This window comes from Actinia tenebrosa, unplaced genomic scaffold, assembly GCF_029948245.1.
Source record: "Actinia tenebrosa isolate PJP-AT-01 unplaced genomic scaffold, QUT_ActTen_1.0 PGA_scaffold6__47_contigs__length_16458017, whole genome shotgun sequence".
Classification (NCBI taxonomy): Eukaryota; Metazoa; Cnidaria; class Anthozoa; order Actiniaria; family Actiniidae; genus Actinia; species Actinia tenebrosa.
The window spans coordinates 8626533-8653150 of record NW_028292583.1 but is presented as its reverse complement, the minus strand read 5'-3'; the positions used below and the strand labels follow the sequence as shown (position 1 = coordinate 8653150).

General features: G+C 39.4%; 2 protein-coding genes across 2 annotated transcripts; one reads left to right on the top strand and one right to left on the bottom strand.

Annotated features, from left to right (window-relative positions):
- LOC116307428 (somatostatin receptor type 3-like) lies at positions 1-1098 on the top strand. The gene is made up of 3 exons (XM_089038960.1): positions 1-118; positions 238-382; positions 705-1098. The coding sequence occupies exons 1-3, from the start codon at positions 1-3 to the stop codon at positions 1096-1098; spliced, it is 657 nt and encodes a 218-aa protein (XP_088895086.1).
- A 3187-nt stretch (positions 1099-4285) lies between these two features.
- Positions 4286-26190, bottom strand: LOC116307415 (MBT domain-containing protein 1). The gene is made up of 18 exons (XM_089038959.1): positions 26165-26190; positions 25311-25515; positions 24254-24335; positions 22903-23189; positions 22417-22459; positions 21588-21679; positions 21070-21331; positions 20556-20644; positions 19653-19893; positions 19092-19180; positions 11231-11471; positions 10656-10738; positions 9642-9868; positions 9262-9371; positions 8635-8822; positions 8129-8381; positions 6990-7354; positions 4286-6728 (listed from the first exon to the last, which is right to left on the bottom strand). The coding sequence occupies exons 1-18, from the start codon at positions 26188-26190 to the stop codon at positions 6600-6602; spliced, it is 3012 nt and encodes a 1003-aa protein (XP_088895085.1). The 3' UTR covers positions 4286-6599.
- Between the last annotated feature and the right edge of the window lie 428 nt (positions 26191-26618).

Sequence of the window (26618 nt, the reverse complement as noted above, 5' to 3'; positions counted from 1 at the left end):
ATGGACCCAAGTAACACTACATATAGTAGTTTGGCTCGCGAGCTAGCTAATAGAAGCTTGATGGCTGTAGTACTGGAATCAACGATTGCCTTTCTCATGTTATTTCTCGGTTTTTCAGGTCAGTAGAAATCCGAAATAGACATCTTTCCTAAAGTAATTTATACAAGCCCACGGTTGATAAGTTATTTGGGCATCTAGATTAAAGAGTTTACTAGTCAATCTTGGTTTGGCTTTCAGGAAATGTGCTGGTTTGTCTAGCCGTCTGCCGTAACCCTGCTCTCCGCACGTCCTGCAATTATCTCATCGTCTCTTTAGCCATCACAGATGTGGCTATGATGCTTTGTTGCTCACCATTTAGTCCTGGTAGTAGTGATAACAGGGCGTATGATATTCCCCGACTTGCTCTGTCAGGCTCAGGCCTACATGATCCTTGCCTTTGCCAGTATTTCTCTTGTTACTCTAACACAAGCAACCATTTATAGATATCTCAAGGTGGTCCATCCTGCTCGCTGCTTCAACATCCAAACTGTACGGCTTGTAATCACCCTCACGTGGATCCTCTTTCTTTTTTTCCCAAGCGTTTATTTTTTCTCGGAAAAAGCCATGTTTTACCCGGGTGAACTGTATTGTTTCATAAGAATAGAGGAAATGTCCAAAGTCCTCGTATTAACAGCAACACTCATATTCTCTGTAATCCCGCTTAGTATCATAACATTCTGCTATAGTATGGTCTTTGCTAAAGTTCGAAAACACAAGCAAAATACAAGGAAAAATATCCATGCTTCTACCAGACGTCCTCAAGCTAGTCACTTCAGTCCAGAAGAAGCACGGGTTACCATGATTCTAGTCGCCGTTGTTATTGGTTTTGTGATTTGTTGGACGCCTGTTTTCTGTGTCAGGTTACTCTCTTTTTACAAAGTGTCTCTTCCCAGAAAGGTTCACCTGATGTCTACTGCTTTTGCAGCCATGAGCTCTTGCGTCAACCCCTTCATATATGGGGTTCTCAATAGAGACTTTAAAAATGAATTTAAAAAGATTCTTGCGAGGTTTAGCTGTAGATCTGTTGTAGTGGCACCGGCATGCGATCAACATCCTTAAAAAGATGACAGAAACTAGACAGAGGAAGTACAGACATAAAATAAGGACTAATATTCCTCTAGTCAACTGTCTTCCTTCGCAAGAATTGATCATCATACATCTTATATGCATGTATCTCTAACTGTGAAATTTGCCATGTTACCACCGACCCCCGGGACGGGTTACTAGGAGAATTAACGCGCCGAAATACCGGGTACCTCAATAAGCTGGGCTTTTATCGTTAGGAAAGTCGGCAATTCTTGATTTTGTGGAATATGGGTTCTGGCTATCACCTGCCAAACTAAAAGATGGCGGTTGACATGGTGTAGGTCAAGAAAGAAGGTAAGCTTTGAAAACGTGTAAAGGGCATGGATGACTAGCCATACTCAGTCTGTTTTGTATACATCTATTTCAATAAAGTTAGTCACCTGAAAAGCTACAAAGCTGAGACCAACAAGGATTATGGGTAGTTACATTTTACATGTTTCAACCGCTTGATAACTGTTGATGGATTTTATATCTTTTACCAGTTACAGTCTCACCTCTCCTGAGCAACCTCAAGCTGCAAATTGTATCAAAAGCTTTACTTGTTTGGTATTAAAAGTTTCCCATGATCCTCAGGGATCTCAGCTTTCTAGGTTTTTTGGTGACTAACTTTATTGAAATAAGTGTATACGAAACTGTAATGCAAAAACCAGAACCTTGTTAACACAAGATTTGGTAACAAAGCATATGGGCCTAAAGAGGTCTGAAAAGATGCGATCCAATTGAATCTGTACCGCATAAAATTCTGCAAAATGTAGTGCTTTGGGACGGAATATATGCAAGCAATTCTGCCTGTCTCGCTGAACTAGGTCGACTCTTTGAGCATAGCAGCAAATTTAAGATATAAGGCTCAATTTAGTCCTCCTTCATTGAACCATAAAACTCATTTTAACGATATTTCAAGAAATGAAAAATTTCAGCCCAAAACCTGCTGGACTCAAAAAGTAAAAGAGCTATTATTACGAAGTGGGTTGGGCAAAATATATGGTTAGACAAAGATTTAGCACTACAGGGCCAAATTTTTCCTTTTGCTGCAATGATTAGAAGACAGAGAGAACTGAACAATATTGGCTCGGGAAACACTGTTGGCCAAAAGAATAAATTAAGAACATATCACCTCTTTAAAGTCACTTATTCATTAGAGGCGGATACTTGACAAGGGTGAAACATTTTAAAGGAAAGCCTAACCTAGAAATAGAAAAGGGCAGATACTCAGGATACAAAAGAGTAGAGGAAAGGAAGTGTTTTCATTGCACAGACGCTGTATAAAATGAAAGACAGTTCCTTGACAAATACCCTCTATTTTTAAGTTTAGGCACAAAATCTTTGAAAAAAACCCCCATCAATTTCATTTCGGAGGACCAACTGTTTTTGATATTATAGACCCTCCGCTCAATCAATTTACGAGTACAAGCAATAAAACATGTTCATTATTGTTTTGCTTTACGCAGTGAAAAAATAAGTGATTAAGAAGTGTTTTAAAAATAGATATATAGGTTTTGTGGGCGCGGGGTTTTCGTGTTTCTGTGTATATATGTATATATTATACTTAATTTTCTCTTTTCTTATATTTATACTTTTAGGTTCTTAATCGCAGATTTTAGTATAGATTTTATTTAGATTTTCATAGATTGCTGATCACCGGTTCATACCAGCTGTTCTATTGTGTCCAGCTGATCAGTTTTTTAAATCAGGATAAATAAAGATATAATTACAATTATTATTATTATTTATAATAATAATAATTCATAGGGTATACTTCCATAATATATATATATACACCTAGGATTCAATATTTATCATCGTGTTATTTATACACATACTAATTTGTACATTTATATATATTCATATTTATTGGGAACCAAGTTTATGTATCGACGATTAGTTGCAATACTCCAAATAAAATTTGTATTTCTGACTGGGACTCGTCATAAAGTAATGGGAGGTAAAAAGAGCTAAGGGGGGTGGGCCACAAAATGTTAAACGTCTTAAAAAACTGTAAAAATGTAAAACAGTACATTAAAATGTACATAATTTAACTTGGTTTATAGAGGATGATACTCGATAGTAATTCAACTGATAAACTCGTGGTCCTCTTTTAACGTCTCTAGTTATTTAGGGACGGGACCACCATTAACGTGGTTCTCCGAGACACGTAATGGCCTAACCATTTGCAGATGTAATTACAAAGGCAGCACCTTCTTTTCTGTTTAAATGTTGCCTGTAATTTCGGGCGGAACTTAATCAAATTAAAAATCAGTAAAGGAATCGGAAATTAATTTTGCAATTTTCATTACCTCTTTAAGGGCAAAAGATCCCATCGTCAGATTTAAAAAAATGTGCATAATGAAAGTACTTCATACTAGAAGTAAAATAAAAAATATGACAGCGTCAATAGTATTACGGAATGAGTTGCTATGGCATCTAAGGCCGAACCAATCAGGAACCTCTTTTACCGAAGCCGAAATGCATACTGGGTATTATTGCGCAACTTTGTCATTTTGTCGCGGAGAAAAAAAAAAAAAAAAAATCCAAAAAAAAAGCAAAGGCATTTTACGACTGATACCACAGGTAACCCAGTAAAAATAAAAAAATGGGTTTCACCGACTTTGTTTAGCTGTCAGAATGCCTGAAATTTCACCCCTTTTACGGTAAAATCGCACAAACAGCGTAAACATGTAAAGCTGTAAAAATATTTTATATTTTACTGACAAGTGATCGTCCCCATTTTCACAGAGCTCTAGAAAATAACGAAATAAATAGTAAGCATTTGAAATTTGTGTGATTTCTTTTGTATTTTCATGTTAGCCTTGCATCCAAGTTATTATCGAGAAAGGTCATTAGGCCCCGGCTAAACAAGGAAACATGTTTCCAGAAAAATGCATGTTTACCGCGCTTATGTTTTCTTGATGTTTCCCAGTTTAGTCACATGCGAAACATCGCTGCGTGCAACAAATTTTGCTTCCAAGAAGCAAAAAATGTTTTTGCTGTGCGGCAGAAACATTTCATGTTTCCAAGACGCATGGAAACATTATTTCCTGATGTTTCGTGAGTTTTGCCACCTTAGGAAACATTTAGGGAAACATGTTTCCTCGTTTAGCCAGGGCCTTACATAGGAGAGGCCTGGCATAGGAACAAGACATTTATCGAATAACAACCTGAATATATCACTATACACCTTTTATTATTTGGAGGTCTTTACAAGTCGAGGAATTGAATTAAATTACATTAATAAATAGAACAGCACTGCAATATTGGAGACACTTTTCTCAAGGGCGATGGAGATAAAAAGACAGCTCAAATTAGGGCTTACGTCAACTTCTACGTAAATTGACAATAAACATAACCATAAATGATAAACGCGATCTATTACGTGACAAGTTAATGATGTTGTGTGACACAATTGCTTGCCACGTGAGGGTTATAGACCTCTTGCAGCACGTCGGAAAGCTGCTTAATTTGGAGGACATAACAATAGGATTCCAATTCTTATAATATTAAAATTCTTTTGTCCTTCAAATTAAGATGCTTTGACGTCACATGCAAAGGGTCTATTGGATGTCACGTTTTTTCACGCTTTTTCACGTTTTTGTCACTTTTAATGACACTTTGTCGTTGTATGATATATTGACATTGACTGTATGATGTTTACCATATACTTTAGAGGTGTGCTGGCTTTAGGGCCGATAGCATCTTATATAGATATATATACCAATATAATTATATATAAGTTCTTTTTTGACTAAGCAATGCGTTACTTTAGAAATATTGTGGTGTCGATTCTCGGTGTTCGCTAACGATGCAAGCACAAGCATGAGCAACGAGCATAGACAATTTTCCACTCGTACCAAACAGTGATTATTGTCGAGTATGCTATGCTAATACAAATGCTTGTGATTGAACTCAATGGTTTATGCATGGCAACAACTTGTTAAGTTTACGAGGATATATACTTATTTCAATAAAGTTTATAGTCACCTCAAAAACTGATACCGGCAACGACTATGGGTAGAAAAAGTTTAAATGTTTTAACCGCTACTATTGATAGACTTAAGATCGATTACAAGTTCCACTCTCATGTCCTGTGAGCATCCTCAAGTTGCAGTTTGTATCGAAAGGTTTACTTGTTGGATATGAAATGTTTCCCATGATCCTCAGCAGTCGCAGCTTTATAGGTTTTTGGTGTCTAACTTTATTGAAATAAGTATATGGCAAAGTAATGTCAGGTGGCCTGACTCTCAAAACACTTTTGTATGGATAAGAACATCGCATAGCAATTGACAAATTCAATTAGTCCCTCTTCCAATCAGAAAGTAGGTATTGCATGATAAAAGGTACAAGCTTTTTTTCTTTTCAATAGCTTCAATTGTTCAAGATGCAAAACCTACTCACTCATACAGATTATGCAGTTTGTAGTTATCGTCGTGAACGAACGTACATACTGCTGGTGACTTGGAAGGAAAAAATCTTTTGAATGGAACACATCGCGCAAGCTTTTGTTAGATTCGATTCTGCTTCTACTCTGTACAACAAACAATATGTCTCATTCCCTACACAAATCACGCAGGAAATACTGTATGGCATAAAGAGAAATACCATACTCCTGTACCTATGCACAAAAAAAAAAAAACAAACAAAAAAAACAAAAAAAAAAACAAAAAAAAAACAAAAAAAAATGCAAAACGTGGACCAGTGAATTTAATTATAACCTCCCAGTTGAGAATGTTCATCTTATCATCTTCAGGATTTCCATAATACATTTAAGCCATAGAAAAGCACCACCCAAACTTAACCCACGATTTTCAGATGTTTTTTGCTTTTTTTCCTGAGGTTCTCAACCAGGCGTTAAAAACTAAATGCAGTGGCCCAAACGAGGACGAGAGAAGGCTCACTAGCAAAGAAACATTATATATCTCTAGATGTCTGTTGGAAAGCTGTTGTAATATTTGCTACTGCTACTGAGGAAAATGACCAGGTTCCGTGGAGAGATACTTTATTCAACTAATCTATCATCTTAAGTCTTAATCAATAACTAATTACTATGACTATCAAATAAACACCTATCTCCACGAAATACTGATTCTATGATACAAATATAGTGATTATTATATCGTTATTAGAACGTCAACAATAAAGGATGGAAGCATTTTTAGTTTAAAATATTCATTGTTTGTTTGTGGTGTAATGTGAGGGCGTGGTTTGACATGGTAGTGTAAGCGTACAGCAGAAATGAATCCTAACAGGTATCTAAAATATGGATGAATAATGTATCAAGTTCTCTCTTCCATGTAGAAGGGAGACTTATGGTGAGTTTGTCTTCGATACAGATGTACCCTTTAACTTGGTAAAGAGGACTTTTAGACGGTTGTGAATATTTCATGCAAAATTCAAATTATAATAATAACGAAGAATGATTGGTAGTTGATCTACCAATCATATGGCGTTTAGAGGTCATATGATTAAAGTGGTTATTGTTATTAGATACCCCATGATTGCTTGAGTGCTCGTACAGCGTTGTGTATTTTAGTCATCGGGCCTAGCTTGTTTTCGGTCAGTGATTCTAGCATTTCTTGTGTGAGTAATAACAGTGCTTTGCCATCGATTTCCTGCAGAGATAAAGGCAAAAGTTAAGGAAAATAGTGAAAGAAATAATGCATTAGAGGAATGGAAGATGGGAGGGAGGAAAGGAAAGAATTGCAAATGAAAGGGAAGAGACCAACTGAATATGCCACGAAGATATAGAGAATGCATAAGAGGAATGGAAGAAAGGAGGGAGGAAAGGAAAGTATTGCAAATGAAAGGAAAGGAACCAACTGAATATTTCAATGTATACAATATCAAACAATGAACCAATAGCATATATGTACCTCTTTGATAAAGGCTTCGGCGTAGTTTGAGCAACCTATAGATAACATAAAGTTGGCAACGTCTTGCATATTCCATGTACGAGGGTCTTTCCCGTTATTACAACTCTGGTATAATAATACAGATGCTGCATCTGATTCTTGTTCTTGTGAACCAGGTAGGTTACTCGTTGATGTCACCATTGCTTCATGAGGCGAATCTTTCCCTTCTGCCTTGACCGGAAGAGACAAAACCTCCCCTTCAGTTTCTGCAGACTGTTCTTCTGTGGGTTCAGTGTTTTTGTCTTCTTCGTCATCCGGTTTTGTTTCCGTGTTCATATCATCTTGAAGGCGACCATCACTTGTCGAAGAGACGCCATTTTCTTTAGCTGTTCATAAAATTAAGCGTGTTACTTCGAATTCATTAGAGGAGGCCGAGAGGAAAGACACCATTGTCTCCGGATGGACGTTTAATCGCCAACATCCCTCTGAATGAATAGTGAGGCGGGACATTTATTTTAAATATCTCTCATGAATTTAAACATAAGGGAAGATGAGACTAAACCTACCCTCATGAATATAATTATGAGGGACGATTAGACTAAATGTCCCTCCTCACCATTCGTGAGGCACGGTTCCTCGTATAACACAGGGACAATTGCAAATAGCGTTGCCCTTATCACATGCTTTTTGTCGCTGTGATTTTCTCGCTCTGGATATATTTTTTCTCAAAAATGTCACAGGATTTCGGCTCCGAATCTCAAACGCTTGACTGCAAAGCTATCGGTATTGACTATGATTTGAGTGCCTTCAAGATCAGGTAATTCAATATCCATAGCTTTGCAGTTAAGTGTTTGAAATTCGGAGTCGGAATCCTTAGACATTTTTAAGAAACCCTTTTGATTGACGTCCACCAAAACTCAATTTTTCTTTCGTGATTTAGGTCTCATTTGGTCGCGTGTGACTCTTTCGCTGTAAAAGGCTAGGGTTATTATGTCACTGCTAATCAAGCTGTTTTTTATCGGAACAAATAACGACGGTTCACTCTGGCCATTTGTATCAGCTTTTTTGACGCGATCTGCATTTGTTGCAGATTTCTACAGCTGGTGAGCACAGGCATCCTAAAGTAAAACATACTGTGCCAAAAAAGAGATTCTACTTACATCTGCTCATACATAACGGACTACAATAGCCCATGGGGTAACGCGTGGAGCTAACGATCTCAGGACAGCAGTGTAGTACTTGACACACCCGGTGCAAATAAGCGAATAGATGTTCTGCTTTATTTGCAACCCGAACTCTTCGCATGATTCGTTTGCCATTTTTACTTTTCATCTCTATACACACAGTGCCTCCTAAATGAAGGTCTTTATTCTTTTTGTTCTGATAGAATTCTCGGCTGAATAACTCTAGAACCTGAGAAGAGAGATTAAATGAACGACAATCATTGATAGTCCCAATTAAAAAAGGGTAAAGAGGATGATCAAGGGCTTGATGAATAACATAAGTTCAGTGAAGTCCGTCAGATGGGTGCAGATACAGCTAGAGCACATGGGGTCTAGAGCACATGGGGTCTAGATGTGATCAAAGGTTTGCATGGATAAGACAACCAGTGCCCTTTTCCCTGCAGCTATTATCAAGATAACGTTAATAGTTTCTATGTGCTCACCTGCTTGGGGTTGACAGCCGACGACACTAAGCTTTGCATACACATCCTCATAACGTTATGTTTCTCGGGTCCAACTACTGCTCCTCGTGCAGACTCTGGTAAACTCTTGACCAGATCACGGTTTAAATAAGGTCCGGGAAAACACTTACGGTTAAAGTACACAGTCTCTTGAGGATAAATACTTTTAGCTGTAGAAAGTAAAAAAGATACTAGTACCCTTCAAATGCGCGGAATGGAAAGAACAACACGTATTTGCATTACGACAACAGTCACAACAGTATCAACAACAACAAAAAACAACAACAAATACTAATACTTTTATGACAACAACAACTACCACTTAAAACAACAGCAACAACAAGAGCAGCAGCAGCAACAACAACAACTACTACTACTATTACGACAACAACTACTATATAATTCTACTACAACTACAACTAATACTTTTGCAACAACTGTACCAACAACGTTTACTCCTGCACCTACTACTACATACTATTAAAACAACTACTACACCAATAGCACCTACTACTACAGTACTACAACTACTACTGCTACAACGAAGAGAACGCAACTCGTGAATTTCAAGAGTGTTTAAATCCATATCTGAAAACATAAGGCACATACATTTCTTTTTCTGTCCTTTATCCTCCATGGTTGGCGACTTTCTTTTAGGCGCTTGTTTAACGCCTTCGAGTTCTGGTCCGTACCGCTCTACGTACTTATCAGGCATGGGACTAGAAAAACACAAAGAAATAGTTAAAAACATCAAAGCGCAATGGATGTTTTATATTAAATGCCATTTCTCCTTTTTCGCTTGTTATGAGCTAAATCTCCGCCACCCTACTAATACCGAGGTGCTCTTTTCATTCCTGATGTTCATTTTGACACAGCTGCTCGTTTTAAGGGAGGCAAGGTCACCTGATATGTTAGCGCAAGTCTTCTATTGTACAGGATAAGCGAATCAAAATTCTTTTCCGTTAATGGAACAGAAACATATCACTAACCCAGGCGGCTGTAGTGGATGTCCGACAGACAGACAGTAACTGACAGGAAAGTGATCTAAGGAGTCCATATCGACTAGCTGGTCGTAAGAATCGTCCCAACCGTCAAAGTGTATCCTTAGTAGTGGGCCTTTAACATCGGTTACAGTAGCGGGGCATACGAGTGCAGGTTCTCGAAGATCTACTGCTTCTAGTTTCATTCCTTTTCGAAAACCATTCATTCGTCTTTCCTGTGGATTATATAAGTTGGTAGGAACGTTAAGTTAAATCACGTAGATCGTTCAAGCACTATATTCCATGGTTTAATTTAAAAAAAGGTGTAGCCAGTCAGCCAGCCATACAGCCATACAGCCATACAGACAGACAGACCCTCACTTGGAATTATGACAAAATGATCAATAATACACCAGGGATCAGGGACCAAGACAAATAAAGCCTGAGACTGTTAGATTAAGGTTAAGCGTCGAACTTCACATTAGCCAAACCTAATGACATTATAGAAGACCGCCTTGTTAGTCATTGTTTCAATTGCCCTACTTCACTATAACGTCACATCAAAACAATATTCAACAATCTATTGTTTAAACGCAAAGGATCATGGTCGTCGGAGGGGGTCAAATCAACGCAATTTCACCGAAAATTGTTCTAAAACCCGTATCAATCCACGAAGAGAAGTAGAATAGCCAGCAAACGCTCATAATACTTTTTAGTACGTATATTAACACATATTATATCTGAAAACCAGGCCATTTTAGATTAAACTGTTTCACTAGGAGCAAATTTAGTTGAATTTTCTATTGGATTTGGCGATTCTATCCCCGACATAAAGCAGTGACGTCATAGTGAATTAGGTCAATTAGGGTCGGCTTATGTGAAGTTGGACGATTGATCTGAGCCCTAGCAGTTTACTGACTGATTAAACGGCCCCTCTGTTATTCTCTTTTTGCTATTACCCTAAGTTTCGTTTAACCCTTCTAAGGGGGATTATATAGGAATAAGGCCTTTAATATTGCGCACCTGTTTAAAGAGATCAACCGGGGCTTCAATTCCTCCTGTTTTCTCTAAATACTCAGGCCAGTTGAATGTCTCTGGGGTGTAATCTGAAACAAAAGGCGAACGCCAAACTAATCAGGGGAGTCAAGAATCTGTCAGATAAGGAACTACGACTACAGCGGAACCAGGTTATAACGATCAAAACGTACAATGGTTATTTAAATACTTACTTTCATGTTGACCAGACGATTTAGACTGGCTTTAGTGGTTTAATTGCCGTTTTATAAGCTTTTAAGTCCATCAAAAACAGAAAACTTTAGCAGTATAATGATTGATTTATTTTGGTTATAGTTTGGGTTTATCCATTTCGAGTTTAAAATATCCACGTTTAATTTGATTTTAATCTCAGTCAAGATTCCTGGTAATCAAAGAAATAAAGCTTTCAAGGTTTAGTCAAGTTTAGACAGATTTTATTGTCAATGATTTTACAAGCGACGCTTTGATGCAAAGCGGCTTGAGGTTAGAGCCTTTCTGGCGGAGTATAACCGGATTCTACTGTAATAAGTACATGAACACTTAAGTGAATAATATGACAGTACCTCTAGGGGGAGTCAAAGGGAGCGACTGTGATTTGGCCCAGCCACAAGGGAAAATGTTTCTGCTGTTTGCGTGACACACAAAGTACGTTGCCAGCGAGTCTACGCCAAGAACAAAGTAGTTGAATCGAAGAACTTTGATAACTGTCACAACTACGATGTGGCTTGGGTTGAACGGGTCGATAGCTTCGAATTTCATGCCGACTTTGAACTGATGAGGACCTGGCGCCGTGCCCGTAGAGTCCTGGAATATCAATAAATATCATCACGATCATAATATAGACATCACCGTATCATCAGCATCATCTCATTCATTGTCACCATATCATAATACAAAAACAAACTAAAAAAAGAACAAGCACAGACAAACAATAACTCCTTAGATCTAACTGGAATTTAGGAATGTTGATTTCTGTGGAGGGAGGAAAACCGGAGAAACCAGAGAAAAATCCAAAGCAAAGGAGGGAATCAATAACAAAATAATTCACATACGACACCGAGTCTGTGAATCAAACCCGGGTGGCAGTGGTGAGAGGGAAGCTTCCTTCAAACAAGTACAAACAAATATGCGAATGGAAGCCGCGATCCTTCCCCTCCCACTCATCATTAACAACCATCATAGTAATAACCATCATTGTTATATTTCATGATGAGTATGTTACACACGGTACTTTTGATCCCGTTCGAACCAATAGTTGACACGTTTTTGCTGGAACTTATATTTACTGCTTCTTTCTTTGAGATCTATGCTCAGTACATGTGTGTAAGAATATATCCCTATCTATATCTCTGGTTACAAAACTACTATCTGGTTACATGAACATTTCGTCACACACTCTAATATTTACATAAAGACTTAGTCACGAAATGCCGTACTAGTTTTGTGTCTCACATACTCCCCCACTTAAAATGATGTCCTCCTGGACATGAAAAAACACTAAACATAAATCAGACGTGTACACTATTCAAAGACTATCTACAGATTATAGAGTTCAAGTGAATTGGGTTGATCAGGCCCAATCAGTTCATTGCTGTCTCGTTTTCTATAGTCCATATGACTTCTCTTGTCCGCCGGCGCTGGGCACGTCGTCTCTCTAATGTTTCGTGTAGTAGGACGTGTGTAGTCCCTGACTAATCATTGTGTATTTGACACAGTCCCGTTCCAGTTTTTTTTTTTTTTTGATAAACTATAAGAATAATATGCTAAAAATATATCTGTTAGTACTGCGGGTTGTAAGTGTTGTAGCCATTAAACTGTTGGCGATACACTGTCCATGGGTATACAGGTTGGTTGTAAGGTTGTTGAACTTGTCCTTGTCTAGACAAGACTGGTGGGTTGATGAAGGTCCCTCCGTGTGCAGGAGCGGGGTAGTGATACGTCCCTCCGTAATAAGGGTAAGCTGCGATACCATTTGCATGGTACCAGTTAGTCATTGGTGTCCCAAGAGTGTTGTAGGTTAGCGTCTGTGGAGGGCGTCTCTCGCGGACTGGTCTGCCTTCCGGTTCTGTAGGAGGAACTGCTTCTAATTCTGTGTCAGGTTCGCCTACAGTGATGAGCTGAGGTTGAGCGTCCTCAAGGTTCTGAGCTTGGTCATGGCTTGCGTAGTCTTCCTGAGGTAGATTGTCTTGCTGGGATACCTGGTCTTCTTGCGGGGGGTCTGTTTCCGCTGACTCATTATGTTCACGTTCATTAGTTGCTGGATTCAGTTCGTTTGGTAAAAACCCTCTAAACTGTTCTTCTGACTCGTCATCAGATGGACTGTCATTAGTTAGAAACTGAGGTTGTGTTAAGGCCGGTCTATCTTGATTCTGGTTTGCTTGCCTTTGTTCCATTTGTAGCTGGGTGTGGCCCAGTGGAAGTGAGTCACATGGTAGGAGTAGATTCCTGTGGAGTATTCTTCTTTTACCGTCGATTGGGCGTCCTTCCGGTCTCACAACGTATACCGGGATTCCCTCTCTCTTTTGTACTACCACATGAACCTTGTCCTCCCAATGTGATCTAAGCTTTCCTGGCCCTCCACGTTCAGAGAGGTTCCTGACCAAAACGCGGTCACCTGGCTGCAACTGTGTGTAGTGAACCTTCTGGTCATAGTTCTTCTTTCCTCTAGAGGTAGAGATATCAGCATTTTTCGCTGCCTTCAGGTATGCTTCCTGCATTGCTGTGTGCCATTTCTTAGCGAACTCGGTGTAGCTGGATGTTCCCTTTTTGTTTGATGTTCCGAGAATTATGTCGATCGGTAGTCTTGGAGTCCGGCCAAACATCAAATAAAATGGCGAGTAACCAGTTGAGCTGCTTTTAGTACAATTGTACGCGTGCACTACTTTATTTAGCGAGTCTTTCCATCTACTTTTCGCGGTTTCAGGCAAAGTTCTTAACATCGACAGCAGTGTCCGATTGAAGCGCTCTGCTTTCCCATTGCACTGTGGGTGATATGGAGTCGTCCGCACTCGAGATGTTCCTGATAGACGCTGGAGTTGTTGAAAGAGTTTGTTCTCAAATTCCTTTCCTTGATCGTGTACGATTGCACCAGGAAATCCGAATCGGAGAAAGAAGTCGTTGTACAGTCGTTCAGCTGCAGTTGCTGCTGATTTGTTTCTAGTTGCATATGCCTGCGCAAAGCGAGTGAAGTGATCGACTACTACCAGTATGTACTCATAACCACCCACGCTGCGCTCTAGATGAAGGTAGTCCACAGAGATTAGTTCAAAAGGCGCGGATGTGCTGATGGGTTGCAGAGGAGCACGAGTCTCTCGATTCGGTTTGCGTTGCTTGATACATTCGCATACGTGAGATACAAAATGAGTGATGTCTCTCTCCATGTTTGGCCAGAAGACTCGTTCACGTGCGAGGTGTACAACCCTCTCTGCCCCTAAATGTCCCATATCCTTGTGGAGTTCCTTGAACACTAAGTTGTGGTATTGTGGAGGAAGTACAAGCTGTTTATACTCTCCAATATGTCGGCGTAGTAGTCCACAGTCGTCTATATGTAGTTTATTCCAGTGTCGAACCAGAGATTTTGTCTGTGGTTGCTCCCTCCTCATCTCTCTGACTGTGGGGCAGCGTCCTTCAGTCTTCATGGCTAGTACGCGTCCTATTGCTGGGTCTTGTCGTTGGGCTTCCAAAATGGTATCTGTTGGGAGGCCGTTAATTGTCACTCCACTCAACATTTCTTCATCTGGAGTTATTAGAGTACCACCCACTGCTGCTATCCAGACGGTTTCACCTTTCTCTTGAGCATGGAGTCCATTGAAGGCCGCTGAGACGTCTTCTCTCGTTGTCGTGGTTGTGCAGGATTCCATGTAGGTGTTGATGTCAAGAGGCATTCTCGAGAGAGCATCGGCGTCACCATTTACGCTACCTGGGCGATACTTGATTGAAAACCCGAAATCAGCAAGTTCTGCTACCCAACGTTGGCCGGTCGCGTTCAATTTAGCTGTCGACAGTACATACGTAAGGGGATTGTTGTCTGTGTAGACGGTAAACTGCGGTGCGTAATAGAGATATTCGCGGAAATGGTTACAAATAGCCCATTTTAATGCTAGGAATTCTAGTTTGCCTGAATGTAAGTTGTAATTCTTCTCAGCCTTCGTGAGTGCCCGCGAACCATACCCTATCACTCGCATAATACCGTTCTGCCTTTGATAGAGCACGGCTCCTAATCCCTCCTTTGATGCATCTGTGTGCAGTACAAACGACGTGTTGTAGTCTGGATAACCAAGTATGGGTGGTGTAGCCAAACAATTCAGCAGCTTCTCTAAGGCTTCCTGATGCTTGGCTGCCCAGGTTACTGGTTGCGAGGACGAAACGGCAGGCTGACTTCGTTTTCCACGGCGGAACGTTTTCTTGCACTGTTCTGGTGTGCTAGTTTCGTTTCGTCCTTGTAGGAGTTCAAACAGAGGACACGCAATCCTTGAGAAGTCCTGAATATATCGCCGATAATATCCGACCAGCCCGAGAAGTTTTCTTACATCCCCGACTGTTTTGGGTTGCGAGTTTTTCAGTACTAGTACTGCGGCAACGTTCGATGGGTCGGGTTTATATCCTTCTGCGGATACGATTTGTCCCAGGTAACGGACTTCTCTTTGAAACAGCTTACACTTAGCAGGTTTTAACTTAATACCATGGGATCGTAAACGACGTAGAACCTGTCGGATGTGCTCGACATGGTCCTCAAAAGTCCTACTGTACACGATGACGTCATCGATGTAGGGGACGCAACAGTCATCTCGCATGTCGTGGAGACAGCCTTCCATGAATCGTTGGAACTCAGCAGGCGCTGTCATTAAACCAAAAGGAATTCTAACCCATTCATAGAGGCCCCATGGAGTCACGAATGCTGTAAGGTTTCGACAAGATGGATGGATGAATCCTTGGTGATAGGCTTTTCCTTGGTCCAACAACGAGAACCAGCTGTTCCCTCCAAGGTTCTCTAGAGTTGTCTGCACACGCGGCAGTGGGTGTCGGTCTGGAACTGTGCGCTCGTTCAGCTGACGATAGTCGACACACAGACGTAGGCTGCCATCCTTCTTACGAACGCACACTACTGGTGAAGAGTAAGAGGATCTCGAGTGTCGTATCCAGCCACGGTTTAGAAGGTCCTCCACGTACTGTTTTACCTCAGGATACAGAGGTCTCGGGATTGCTGTGTACGTTTTCTGGACTGGTCTGGTGTCTGACAGGTTGATAGACATTTGCAGCTCTTCAGCACAGCCGATGTCGTTGTCGTCTTGGGAGAAACTGTGGGCCTCTTCTTTGAGCATGCTCAGAGCGATGTTCTTTTGCTCGTCTGTCAGGCCGTCTACGCTAGGTAGGTGGGAGATTTCCTCGGCGCTAAAATCCGTTTCGCTGGGTGGTGTCGCTTGTTGACATGGTAGATCTCTCCGTGTTACCTCGACAGGTGTCACCGACCGTACTTGGTAGAGGCTACCGAGAACAGTGTGGCCCTTAATACGTACGTCATGGTCAGAGTGGTTCTCGACACTGATTTTCACGCGACTGGATGAGCCTCCCGAGATAGTCACTACAGATTCTGGTACATTTATTTCACTCGGCCACGAGGCTTGGGGGTCTGGTTCAAACAAAACTGGAATCTTACCCTCAGTCGGACCAATCTTTGCTGAGCACTTTATAATTGTTGCTTGCTTTTTGGGTATTACAATGTCTCGCTTGCAAGTTTTAATTTCGGCAAGTTCGCAGTATGGATCAACCGCGCGCAGCGTACTCACTAGCCCTTCTACGTCGCTTCTTTTCAGATGAGTCATTGTCGCCGCCATACTGTCTACTATTCCGTCCTTTGTTTCCCCTTCACGTTTAACAAGTTCTGCGATAACATTGTACCCAATAATAGGTGTGTCTAATTGGTCTCGTGAAACCAAGAAAGGAACTTTGACTTTAGCTCCCTCTCCTCCTGACAAAAGCTCAAAGTCTATTTCGACCCAACCCTCAAATGGGAAAGGGGTACCGTTGGCCGCTGTCAGGTTTAGATTTTGCCCATCTAAAAGTTCCCCTATTTTACGCACGGTAGTCCCATCCATTTGTTTGTCAATCCAGTCTTTGGGGAGGATAGAAACCTGAGCCCCAGTATCCCATAATGCATCAGTTTTGCGACCATTTAACAAACAAGTTATCATGCATTTCTTCCCCACCAAATTAACAACTTTGGTGAGTTGTCCTGGCGTGAGGTGTGTGCGGTAAAATCCTTGTTCTCTCATCTCTTCATTCTCTTGCTGGGTGAGATAGCCTATTGCATTGCAAAGTGTTTTGTGCTCATTCCAATGTGCAAACTTACACGCACTTGAACAGTAATTAACACTTTCGCATCCCGAGCAAAGTATGACTGTTTCTTGTTTCCCTTGTACTCCGCACGACACGCACACATGGGACTCTTTGTTTTCCCGGACTACTCCCTGTCCCCCGGGCGTAGCCGTCGGGAGTTTCCCGACTTTGTTTTGCAACCCCGCGCGAAGTGTTCACCCGATCCACATTTAAAACAATGACTACAACTTTCAGCGTTGTTTTCTTCACATTTAGTGCAACGGCGAACATTCCTCTCTTCCTTCCTTCTTTCGCGCGGTTTATTTAAATCCGATCGAATTGCAGCCACTTCAGCCTGAAGAGCCTTGAGCGTTGCCATGTAGCTATCTTCACTCTGTGCTTTCCCACTGCCATGGTTCTTTGGCGCTGGTATTTTTCTATCGTTTTGTTCGACAGGAGCGTGAATTTGATTAACGAGCGCTTTGCGTGACCCAGGACTCAGTTTACTCATGCGCTCAGACTCTTCCGACGCCGCAGCATTTAATTTCTCCATTAGCTCTTCGTCACTAGCGTCAGCGTTTAACAGATGTGGCCGAAGCTTTGTGCGTATGGATTCCGACTGCAGGCCGGTCTCGATCACGTGGCGAAATAAACCATTTACTAACGCAGAGTCATACTTAACAGTTCCTTCGTTCGTTTGCGATGCAAAGAGAACTTGTTGGCGCAAATCCATGACTCTAATTAGAAAATCTTGCGGAGACTCCTTCGCAGCCTGACATGCCGTTGTCAATTCTTGGTAAAGCTCTGTACTAGATTTCTGTTTATAATGTGCTTTTAGAATCTGCTCAAGTTTTCCTATCGTTAGCGCTGGCATCATTTCTAAATAAGATCTTAATTTAAGTGATGGACTAATCGCTCTGATCACGCCTTCGATTACTTCTGTCTCGCTGTATTTGTTCTTAAGACCAACCTCGATTTGCCTCAAGAGACTTACGAGAGACAAGCGGTCTTTGTGCGTATCTCCTCCAATCATACCAATGATACGAAAATCGCGCCTGAGTGCATTTCGTACATCTACGACGCCTACGTCACTAAGAGTACATACCGGTTCGATTGCTTCCTGTTTTGATTATTTGTTACCTGGTTGTAGAGATACCAACTTTTCGTTTGCTTCGTTGATTTGCTTCTGGTAATCCTCCATCATCTTCTTGAAGTTCTCTTGCATCTTCTCTAGTTCTTTCTTCGCTTTGTCGTATTCAGCATCCTTCTGCGCTGTGTTGCTCTCCTTGGTGAATTTGCCGATGTCTTCAATGACTAACTGTTTGTCCTCTGAGCTCTCTATTACTTCTTCGACTGTCCTCCGTATTTTCCTCGATAACTTTAGTTTTCCTTCATCTTCACAAGGCACCTTGAGGTGTTCTGCTAACTCCTGCAAGCGTTCTAGCGACAAATTTAAAATTTCTTGCTCCAATCTCAACTGCTGAGCCTCTAAATCAAAATCCATCGTAGCCGGCTTGGTCTGTTATTACACCACACCCCCAAATCTTGCAAAACCACGTTCTCTAAAGTTTTCTGGCGTTCAAACGGACATTAATTCCTCTTAGGCCACGTACATCAAGTCTTCAGTACCATACGAAGGGAATGCTTGACTTATTTGCGATGAAAGCATTCAAAGGAACGCTAATTTCGTATCCATGTGCGTCCAACACAACATCAACTTCTTTGACCACGAGGTCAATCGTCTTCCAGGTCTAGAGAACCGCCTTTTTACGAGAAATTCCTCGATTAGCGGTCCTGGCAGGGTCGCCAAAATGTTACACACGGTACTTTTGATCCCGTTCGAACCAATAGTTGACACGTTTTTGCTGGAACTTATATTTACTGCTTCTTTCTTTGAGATCTATGCTCAGTACATGTGTGTAAGAATATATCCCTATCTATATCTCTGGTTACAAAACTACTATCTGGTTACATGAACATTTCGTCACACACTCTAATATTTACATAAAGACTTAGTCACGAAATGCCGTACTAGTTTTGTGTCTCACAAGTACCTACAATACAAACAGGCTCTCAACATCATTGATCATCATTCATCAGTATTAATACCTGGACGAAAAATTCTTGAGGAGCATCAACAGAATTAGCTAAATCTTCGGCAAGAAATTCATTCCATTTACTCAGACTATGTTTCCATCCTAAAACAAAATGCACCAATAAAATCCCTTGAATAATTCAATCTAGCAACATTATCTTCAAAGTGTGAACGTTTTATTTACTATATCTTACCAACACTTTAAAAATGTGATCAAAATATTCGAATTTTGGAAGCATAATTCACTCCGAGTAGGTACTATTTATTTGGAGGTATAGTGAAGGATTTTTAAAAAGCTACCAATTTTCCCATGCAAATTTCTATTTCTAGACAGTGGGGTGGCCAAGGGGAGCCCCCCCCCTCCCGTTGTGACAACGAAATGGAGGTAATATAGTTTTTTAATGTTTTTTTTGCGCCACGGGGGCTCAAACAAAATAGCGGATTTTTGAATTTGCTCTCCCCCCCCCCCCCCCCCCCCTCGTCGGAAAATCCTTTACATGCCCCTGTTCTAATTGAATAGTCACTAACTAGGATTTTAGTGATTTGTGCTGTTTTTAGTGATGGTAATTTCTTACCGATAGGGGGTTGTAGAGTATGACCAACAAGAGATGACCATCCAATAGGGTGAATCTCAGAGGACTGATAATGACACCAGAAGTCTTCAGCTACGTCAGGTTCTAAACCATCATAGCGCAGTCTTAACCGGTCACCGATGACATCTACTATTGTAGCTACACACATTGAATACATATTCTTCCGGTCTGCTACTTCTACCTTCATGCCTTTTTGAAAACGGTTAAATGGCTGGTCTTGAAGCTATGACATGGAAACGAAAATAAGAGAAAACATTTCACTCTTTATTCTCTCCATCGATTTTCTCTCCATCGATGTTAAAAAAAATTGTGTAGTTCCAGAAATTATCCATTCCCCCCTCCCCCAACCCTACAGAGGAAAAAGACCCACCACCCCCGGAAATTTCGGGGATGGGTATGGGTAATTATTTCTGGAACTACACATTATTCTTTATTATTATTATTTTTTTGGGTGGTGGGATGGGGGATTTGGATTGCCAGTTTTTCGTTCTGTCAACAATCTATAAGATTGGACAAAAAATATTTCAATCATAAGAGTTTTGACTAAACCTTTTTATTGACGAAAATATCTTTCACTTTAATCTTTTATCAATATTTCTTGAAAATGCAAGATTTTTAGCATTTCCACATGCAATAACCCATGGTTTAGTGTAGAAATAGCTGTAAAATTCGTTAGAATGAATTAAATCTCCCAAAGAAAAGAATATATAACAGAACTTAAAAAGGACAGCCATTCATGCTACTGTGTATCTTTATTAAGAAAAATAGGCCAATATTAAAAGAGAAAAAATGTACTAAGGACTGAAGATGAACGCAGAATAGATATGTATTTGCTACACAACAAACACAAGTACATGTATACATGTTGTAAGTAACATGACTAACCTGTTGAAGAAACTCTGCTGAAAATGTCTTGGCACCAGATAAACACTTAAATAAATAATCTCTCCAATTACTGCACCTGTCTCTTATGGCTATAAGGAAAACGATGTACCATGCTTAGTAGTGATTTTACTTGATCATTGAAACAGATAAGCTTTCAATGAAAATTACCACTTTCGTTTTTCCTTACACAGATATTCTACTGAGTCTACAAATTACCTATACAAATAGGGGACTTAAGATTTGCAAAGTCTATGATGGCAAGGTCAACCTGAAGACTGTAAATAATTTCTCTTTGGGGTTCTTTTCATTGGAGATTTCATTCAAATCTTTGACAGTAAAGTCAATTTTCATCCACAGGGAAGACAGACTTTGAAGGCACGAAACCCAAAATTAAAGTTACTTACACTTCTGGTTGATGTTGCTGCTGTAGATATTGCAAATCTTAAGGTTACTAACATATGTTGAATGGGGGACCAACATGTGGAATGGAAGGGGAGGGTTAGTTTTGTTTTACCTGGTGGAGGTATTAACAACTTGTTTCTTTTTGCACACCACCCTACAGGATGAATATTTGGTGACCTTAAGTCAAACCAGAAATCAGCCGTTTCATCATCTTCATATCCTTCATAGCGGAGCAAGACCCGGTGTTGTCTCAACAGCATGACTGTCGCTACCCAGAAAGCCACTTCACTGTCATCAACCACATCCATGCCACAGTTGACTACTTCTACCTTCATGCCAACATGGACCCCTTTCAAGCAGGGATTCATGCATACCTATTTAAACAATTCCATCAGTAAGCACCACATTAATGAATTAAATAAGAGTACTTTCAAATTAGAGCAATATTCAAATGCTGAATCACATAGCAAATAAAAACCCTAAAGGTATGGTCTAGTCAAGAGTATAACATGAAGACAAACTGGACATATTCAACAACTGGATGCTGGGGGGTATAATTATCATGGAATGGAACGGTCTTATAATAGCAGAATAATATTACAATATAAGTGAATATTATTTAGTACTTACATGTTTGAACATAAAAGCTGGAACAGGTTTAGCACCAGTTTTTTTGAGATAGTCGGACCAATCAAAAGTTTTGTTTTGCCAGCTCTCACCCACTATCAAGATAAGGCATTATAAAGTCAACACCAATCATTATCATTAGTACATTAGGAAAACCATGATAAATGTAATATCTGCTCTAGCTGAAAGTTCTCAACCAATCAGAGGAGAGATCTATAGTGGTTAAAAAATCACAGCCCACAGGATAGTAAAGTAGTGACAACAAAAAATTTCATGTAAGAAGTAATATTTCAAAGCCGACAATGAGGACTGGAACTAATTGCACGGACTTGAAATCCGTCCAGTCCGATATTGGAGGCTTTGAAATGACTTCTCATCTCATTAATTATTCGACTTGGAGTAACTGGAACAAAATTAATTCAGTCCTAGTACTGAATTAATTTTGTCCCAGTTACTCCAGACTCAATGCATTCCTTTCACAGCACTTTACCAGGTTTCAAGTAACATCATGTGACCCAAAAATAGCCCATTGATTGGCTGGTTTATTCATGAATTATTAATGAGGATGAGAATAAAATGAAATATCCCTATACATGTTCTTTTATTAGGTGCTGGTTCTAAGGAGTTTAGATGCCCAATATCTCTATTTAGGTTGAAGCAGCCTTAAAGTTTGCAGAAACGTAGGCAATATAAGTTAGCATTTTCTTCTTCTTCAAATGTTAAAGGGACTACATTTTAGTAGGACTGAAGTGTAAAACTTTTAGTGTGCGGGCACTACTTTTAAACTACACAAAAGTCTTGAATGTATCAAACAATAAGCAAAGCAATATACCTTCTCGTCCTTGTCCAAGTAAACTTCCTGGTCCCTGTAGATGCTACAGTAGCAGAGAACTTTAGTTTACAGTATGAATATAATGGCAAAGCACCTGCAGTTAATAGTCTCTAGTTTTCTTTCTTTTAATAGACCATTTGCACTAACAGGTCAAGTGATTATGTCAAATGAATACCGAAATGAAAAGAATACCTCAATATTTAGTAAAAAGACACATTTGAAACCCATAATGTTGAAATGACTAGCATAGAAATGGTCTTTTTTAAGAAAAACAAGCAAGCAGAAAGAAACTTCAAGAAACTGATAATTTACTGTTTTTGTTCATTTGTTTGATATATATTAAAATGACACTGCATGTCCAAACTATTGACCACTGGCCAAGCAAACAAAAAGAAATATTTGCTTAATGATAAATAACTATACAAAACAAACAAACAAAAACAAACAAACAAAAAAACTGCTAGCAACCTAAAAACATTAGAATACCTTCTGTGTAGACACTTGTTGACTTGTGGTATCCATGGCAACATCTTCCTCTCTTGGTGTTCCCTTAGCAGCAGCAGCAGCAGTTGCTGATACATTTGCTGTAGTACTTCTGGTTGAAGCACTTGACGAGGGTTTGTGTTTTTTCTTAGTAGTTCCTATTTTGTCTTTGGCTTTCTTTTTAATGTTTGATGCAGAATATCTTTTAGCACACTCCATTTTACAGAATCGTTTTGATTTTGAGAAGAAAGATTCTCTTACACCAATGTGACTACAAAACTCACATTTTGCTAAAAAGTTTAAAAAAAAAAAAAAAAGTCTACTGTGATCGTACATAGTAACTAGATGTATTAGTCTTGCCTCGATACAAATGCTGAGAAGAATGCAATTTATTAGTATAATAATTACTTATGCTAAGTATATTGTGAGATAAAGTAAATTTTAACCTTATTGCAACCATATTATTGCAGTTGACAATGACATTGAGATGATCACTGGTGTGGATTTATTATCAGTCAGGCAATATAAGAGTGTTAAGTACTTTGCTGATTACCAGCTGACTTTGATGAATAAATTATTACCATTATCAATTGAACAGTTTACCACAAGCATACTGTACTTGAATGTGAATTTGAATCAAACTATAAACTTTAACTACAAGCTTTAATACTTGGCATCTTTTTCACTTGCCGATAGTGAAAAGAGATACTCGTGAAACCTTAAAGAATCCTAGTCAAGTATAGTGCATTGCATGCCTGAATCAAAAATGCTGGTGAATGGTGTAAGTTTGGAAAATCCAGTTCCATCAGTCTTGTTATTCCTGCTAGGCGTTTTAAGCTAATCATAAAATAATGATATGTAGTCATTTTATGCTCTCCATGAGATTTTTTAATTTTTGGCAACGAATCTAGATTTGTAGATTTTGAAAGTGTCGAATGTCTCACAGTTGGACAACTGAAAAGTTATAATGTCTCAAAGAGAATCTCTCTGAAAAATTCAACCTACTTACTGTGAAATGACAGGGAGGAAACTTGGGTATTTGAAGACCTTGGCATGGCGAATTTGCACTTTTGATCCACCAGTGCATAAAAAAGCTCCAAGAATGTTGTAAACAATAATATACGGGCACAATGCATCGTAGTTGACTAGGATTCTTTAATTGTTGTATCAAATCTTAATTTCTTAATTTGTTTCTTGATGTATAAAATACAGTGTATCAGCTGATTGATCAAGTATTCCTCAAAACATTCTCATAATGCAATGCACTTCTACAACTTGAGGAAAGGCTAATATCTCACAAGAGTCAAAATTAACTCATCTCACATGAATTAATAGAAATAAAAGTTGAACCTACCCATGTTCTCTGGTAAGGGTTTCTCCTTTGGTTCAGCGGATTCCTCTGTTTTTTCATCAGGTGGTTTGTCTGTAACTTGCTCCTAAGTGAAAAAGAATTAACAATGTCTATCACTTTGAAGGTCACTGGGTCAGCAGTTGTTTATTTCATACTGTCATTTGTTACCCTCGTTAAATAAAGGCACTTAAGTTTACTTCAGTAAGATGCCATATTGCTCACTTCATTTGGTAGGTATTTACATTAAGTTCTGCATCTCCTGACTATAGGTCCACAGAGACTTATATATCTTCACTTCCATTGTGAAAAAGTACCTAAAAACTGTTTTCATTGTTTCCGTTCGTGGTGACTTTAATTTAACAAAAATTAATTGAGGATCCTGGCTAGTGAAGCTTCTTGGTCTAAGCGCAAATGGACTGAAGCATTTTTAATAGCTTCCAAGAACAATGTGCTATTCAATAGAAACTGTGGAAGGACTGTTAGGAAGATACTATATCCCTGGGAATGTGACAGGGCAGAAAAACGGGTTCTACTTTCGACATTTATGCGTTAATAAGCTTTATATTTCATAAACAGGCTCTTTTGGGGCTGATTAACAAGATACCAAAATTTGGGGAAATTTAAGGAATGCGTATTTGAGATATAACGTCCTGAACGTTGGGAGAGATGATATTTTGATCAGCACAGAAACTAACATTTTCGCTAATACCTCAAAGTAGAATTGCTCGAGGTTAGCAAAATTTGTAAAAAGTTTAAAGCACAGGAGACAAGAATGAAACACTAAACGTTTTTTAGCATAAAGGAGAGAGAAAGAAAATAATTGTGAAAGTAGCAGCCTTGTCGTTTTTCTGCTCTGTCTGGGAATGCCAAAATCCAAACCCCAAAATCGGAGCTTGAATATTTCGAAAATTATTTTCAGTGTTCCTAGAGAGACTCCTATATTGCAATAGGGATTGGATATCTTTTTAACTTCAACTTCTCAATACAATGACATGTCATGTTCAAGTGGATTATTAGAAACTAAAAAAGTAATGTATTTGAATGATGAGAGACAACTCACATCATTTGATGACTGCTTCTCAGGAGTAGATTCCTGTTTATCCATCTCAGGGTTTCTGAGAGATTCAGAAGATGGTTCAATGAGATGACTTTGTGCTTCTATTACAGAGGATCCCTCTAGTGAAGCTGTAGTTGGTTGATACATATCCACATTATCTTCATTATACTGTAAAGCTGTATGGTCTTGTCCCTTGTCACCTTCAGGACTGAATAACATTAAAATCAAATTGTATTTAGTATGGTTATAAGTTATTTTAAATTGGTTTTACTTGGGTGCACCAAATTGGAGCCTATATCAGCCCCAGGGGGAGGGGAGGGTATGGTTTTCAGTGATTCTATTCTGGAACAGGGCATATAAAATTCCGCTTGCTCTGGGACAGGGTATATGAAATCACGCTCTCTCCTCCCTGGAACAGGGTATCCATTTTCGCAATTTACCGGAATAGGTTAGTATTTTCAGCGATCTTGCTCTGGAACAGGGTATGAATTTCAGCAGTTTTACTCTGGAACAGGGTCAGGGTTCAGTGGGCTCAGCGGCACATCCCTACCCTAAACGGGCAAGAGTACCCCCCCCCCCCCCCCGGGATATCAGCTCTATCATCTATTTATGTTTTCTATTCTAATTATTATTTTTTTTGTATCTTAATATTTGTTAAATCAATTTTAGTGGTGGAAAGTTTGTAAAAAAGCATTTTATGTTCTTTTTGACCACAAATCAACATTCTCCCTCATAGGCAAAAGACCCCCTGCTGCAGTATATTATTGAATGCAGTTCAGTTAACACTCATTTTCTTTGAAGCTCGACTCACTGATCAATATTAATTTTCTGCATATAAAAAAATTGGTTTTAGTTACTTGTCAATCCAACTGTTCAACAGCATTTCTAAGGCCAACTGTATATAGTGCAACTCTGAAAATCTTGAATTTTTTCTTAGCACTTAAAAATTGTTAAAATTCTCCCTATGCATATTTTTGCATATTTATTTCATATTTGCTTCATTTTTCCACAAAAATTTAATCACTCATTTTAAGCACAGTCTTATCGATTGACAGGCAACTAAAACCTAAAGCTAAACCTTTTTGTCTGCCGAAACAGGTAAGGGGGTCGAGCTGCCTTCAAAGACAGTGTAATTAGAAGACAAAACATTAACTACTAGAATCTTACTCTCCCAAGAAATTGTTTGGTCAAATTTGAGCTGCACTGCTAAAAGAAGACTACATGATCCAGTTTAAGATGTTTTTTGTTCGTTTGTTGAAGTTAAATAAAAGTAATGTTTAGACATATGTTATTACCAGTATTTATAATAAG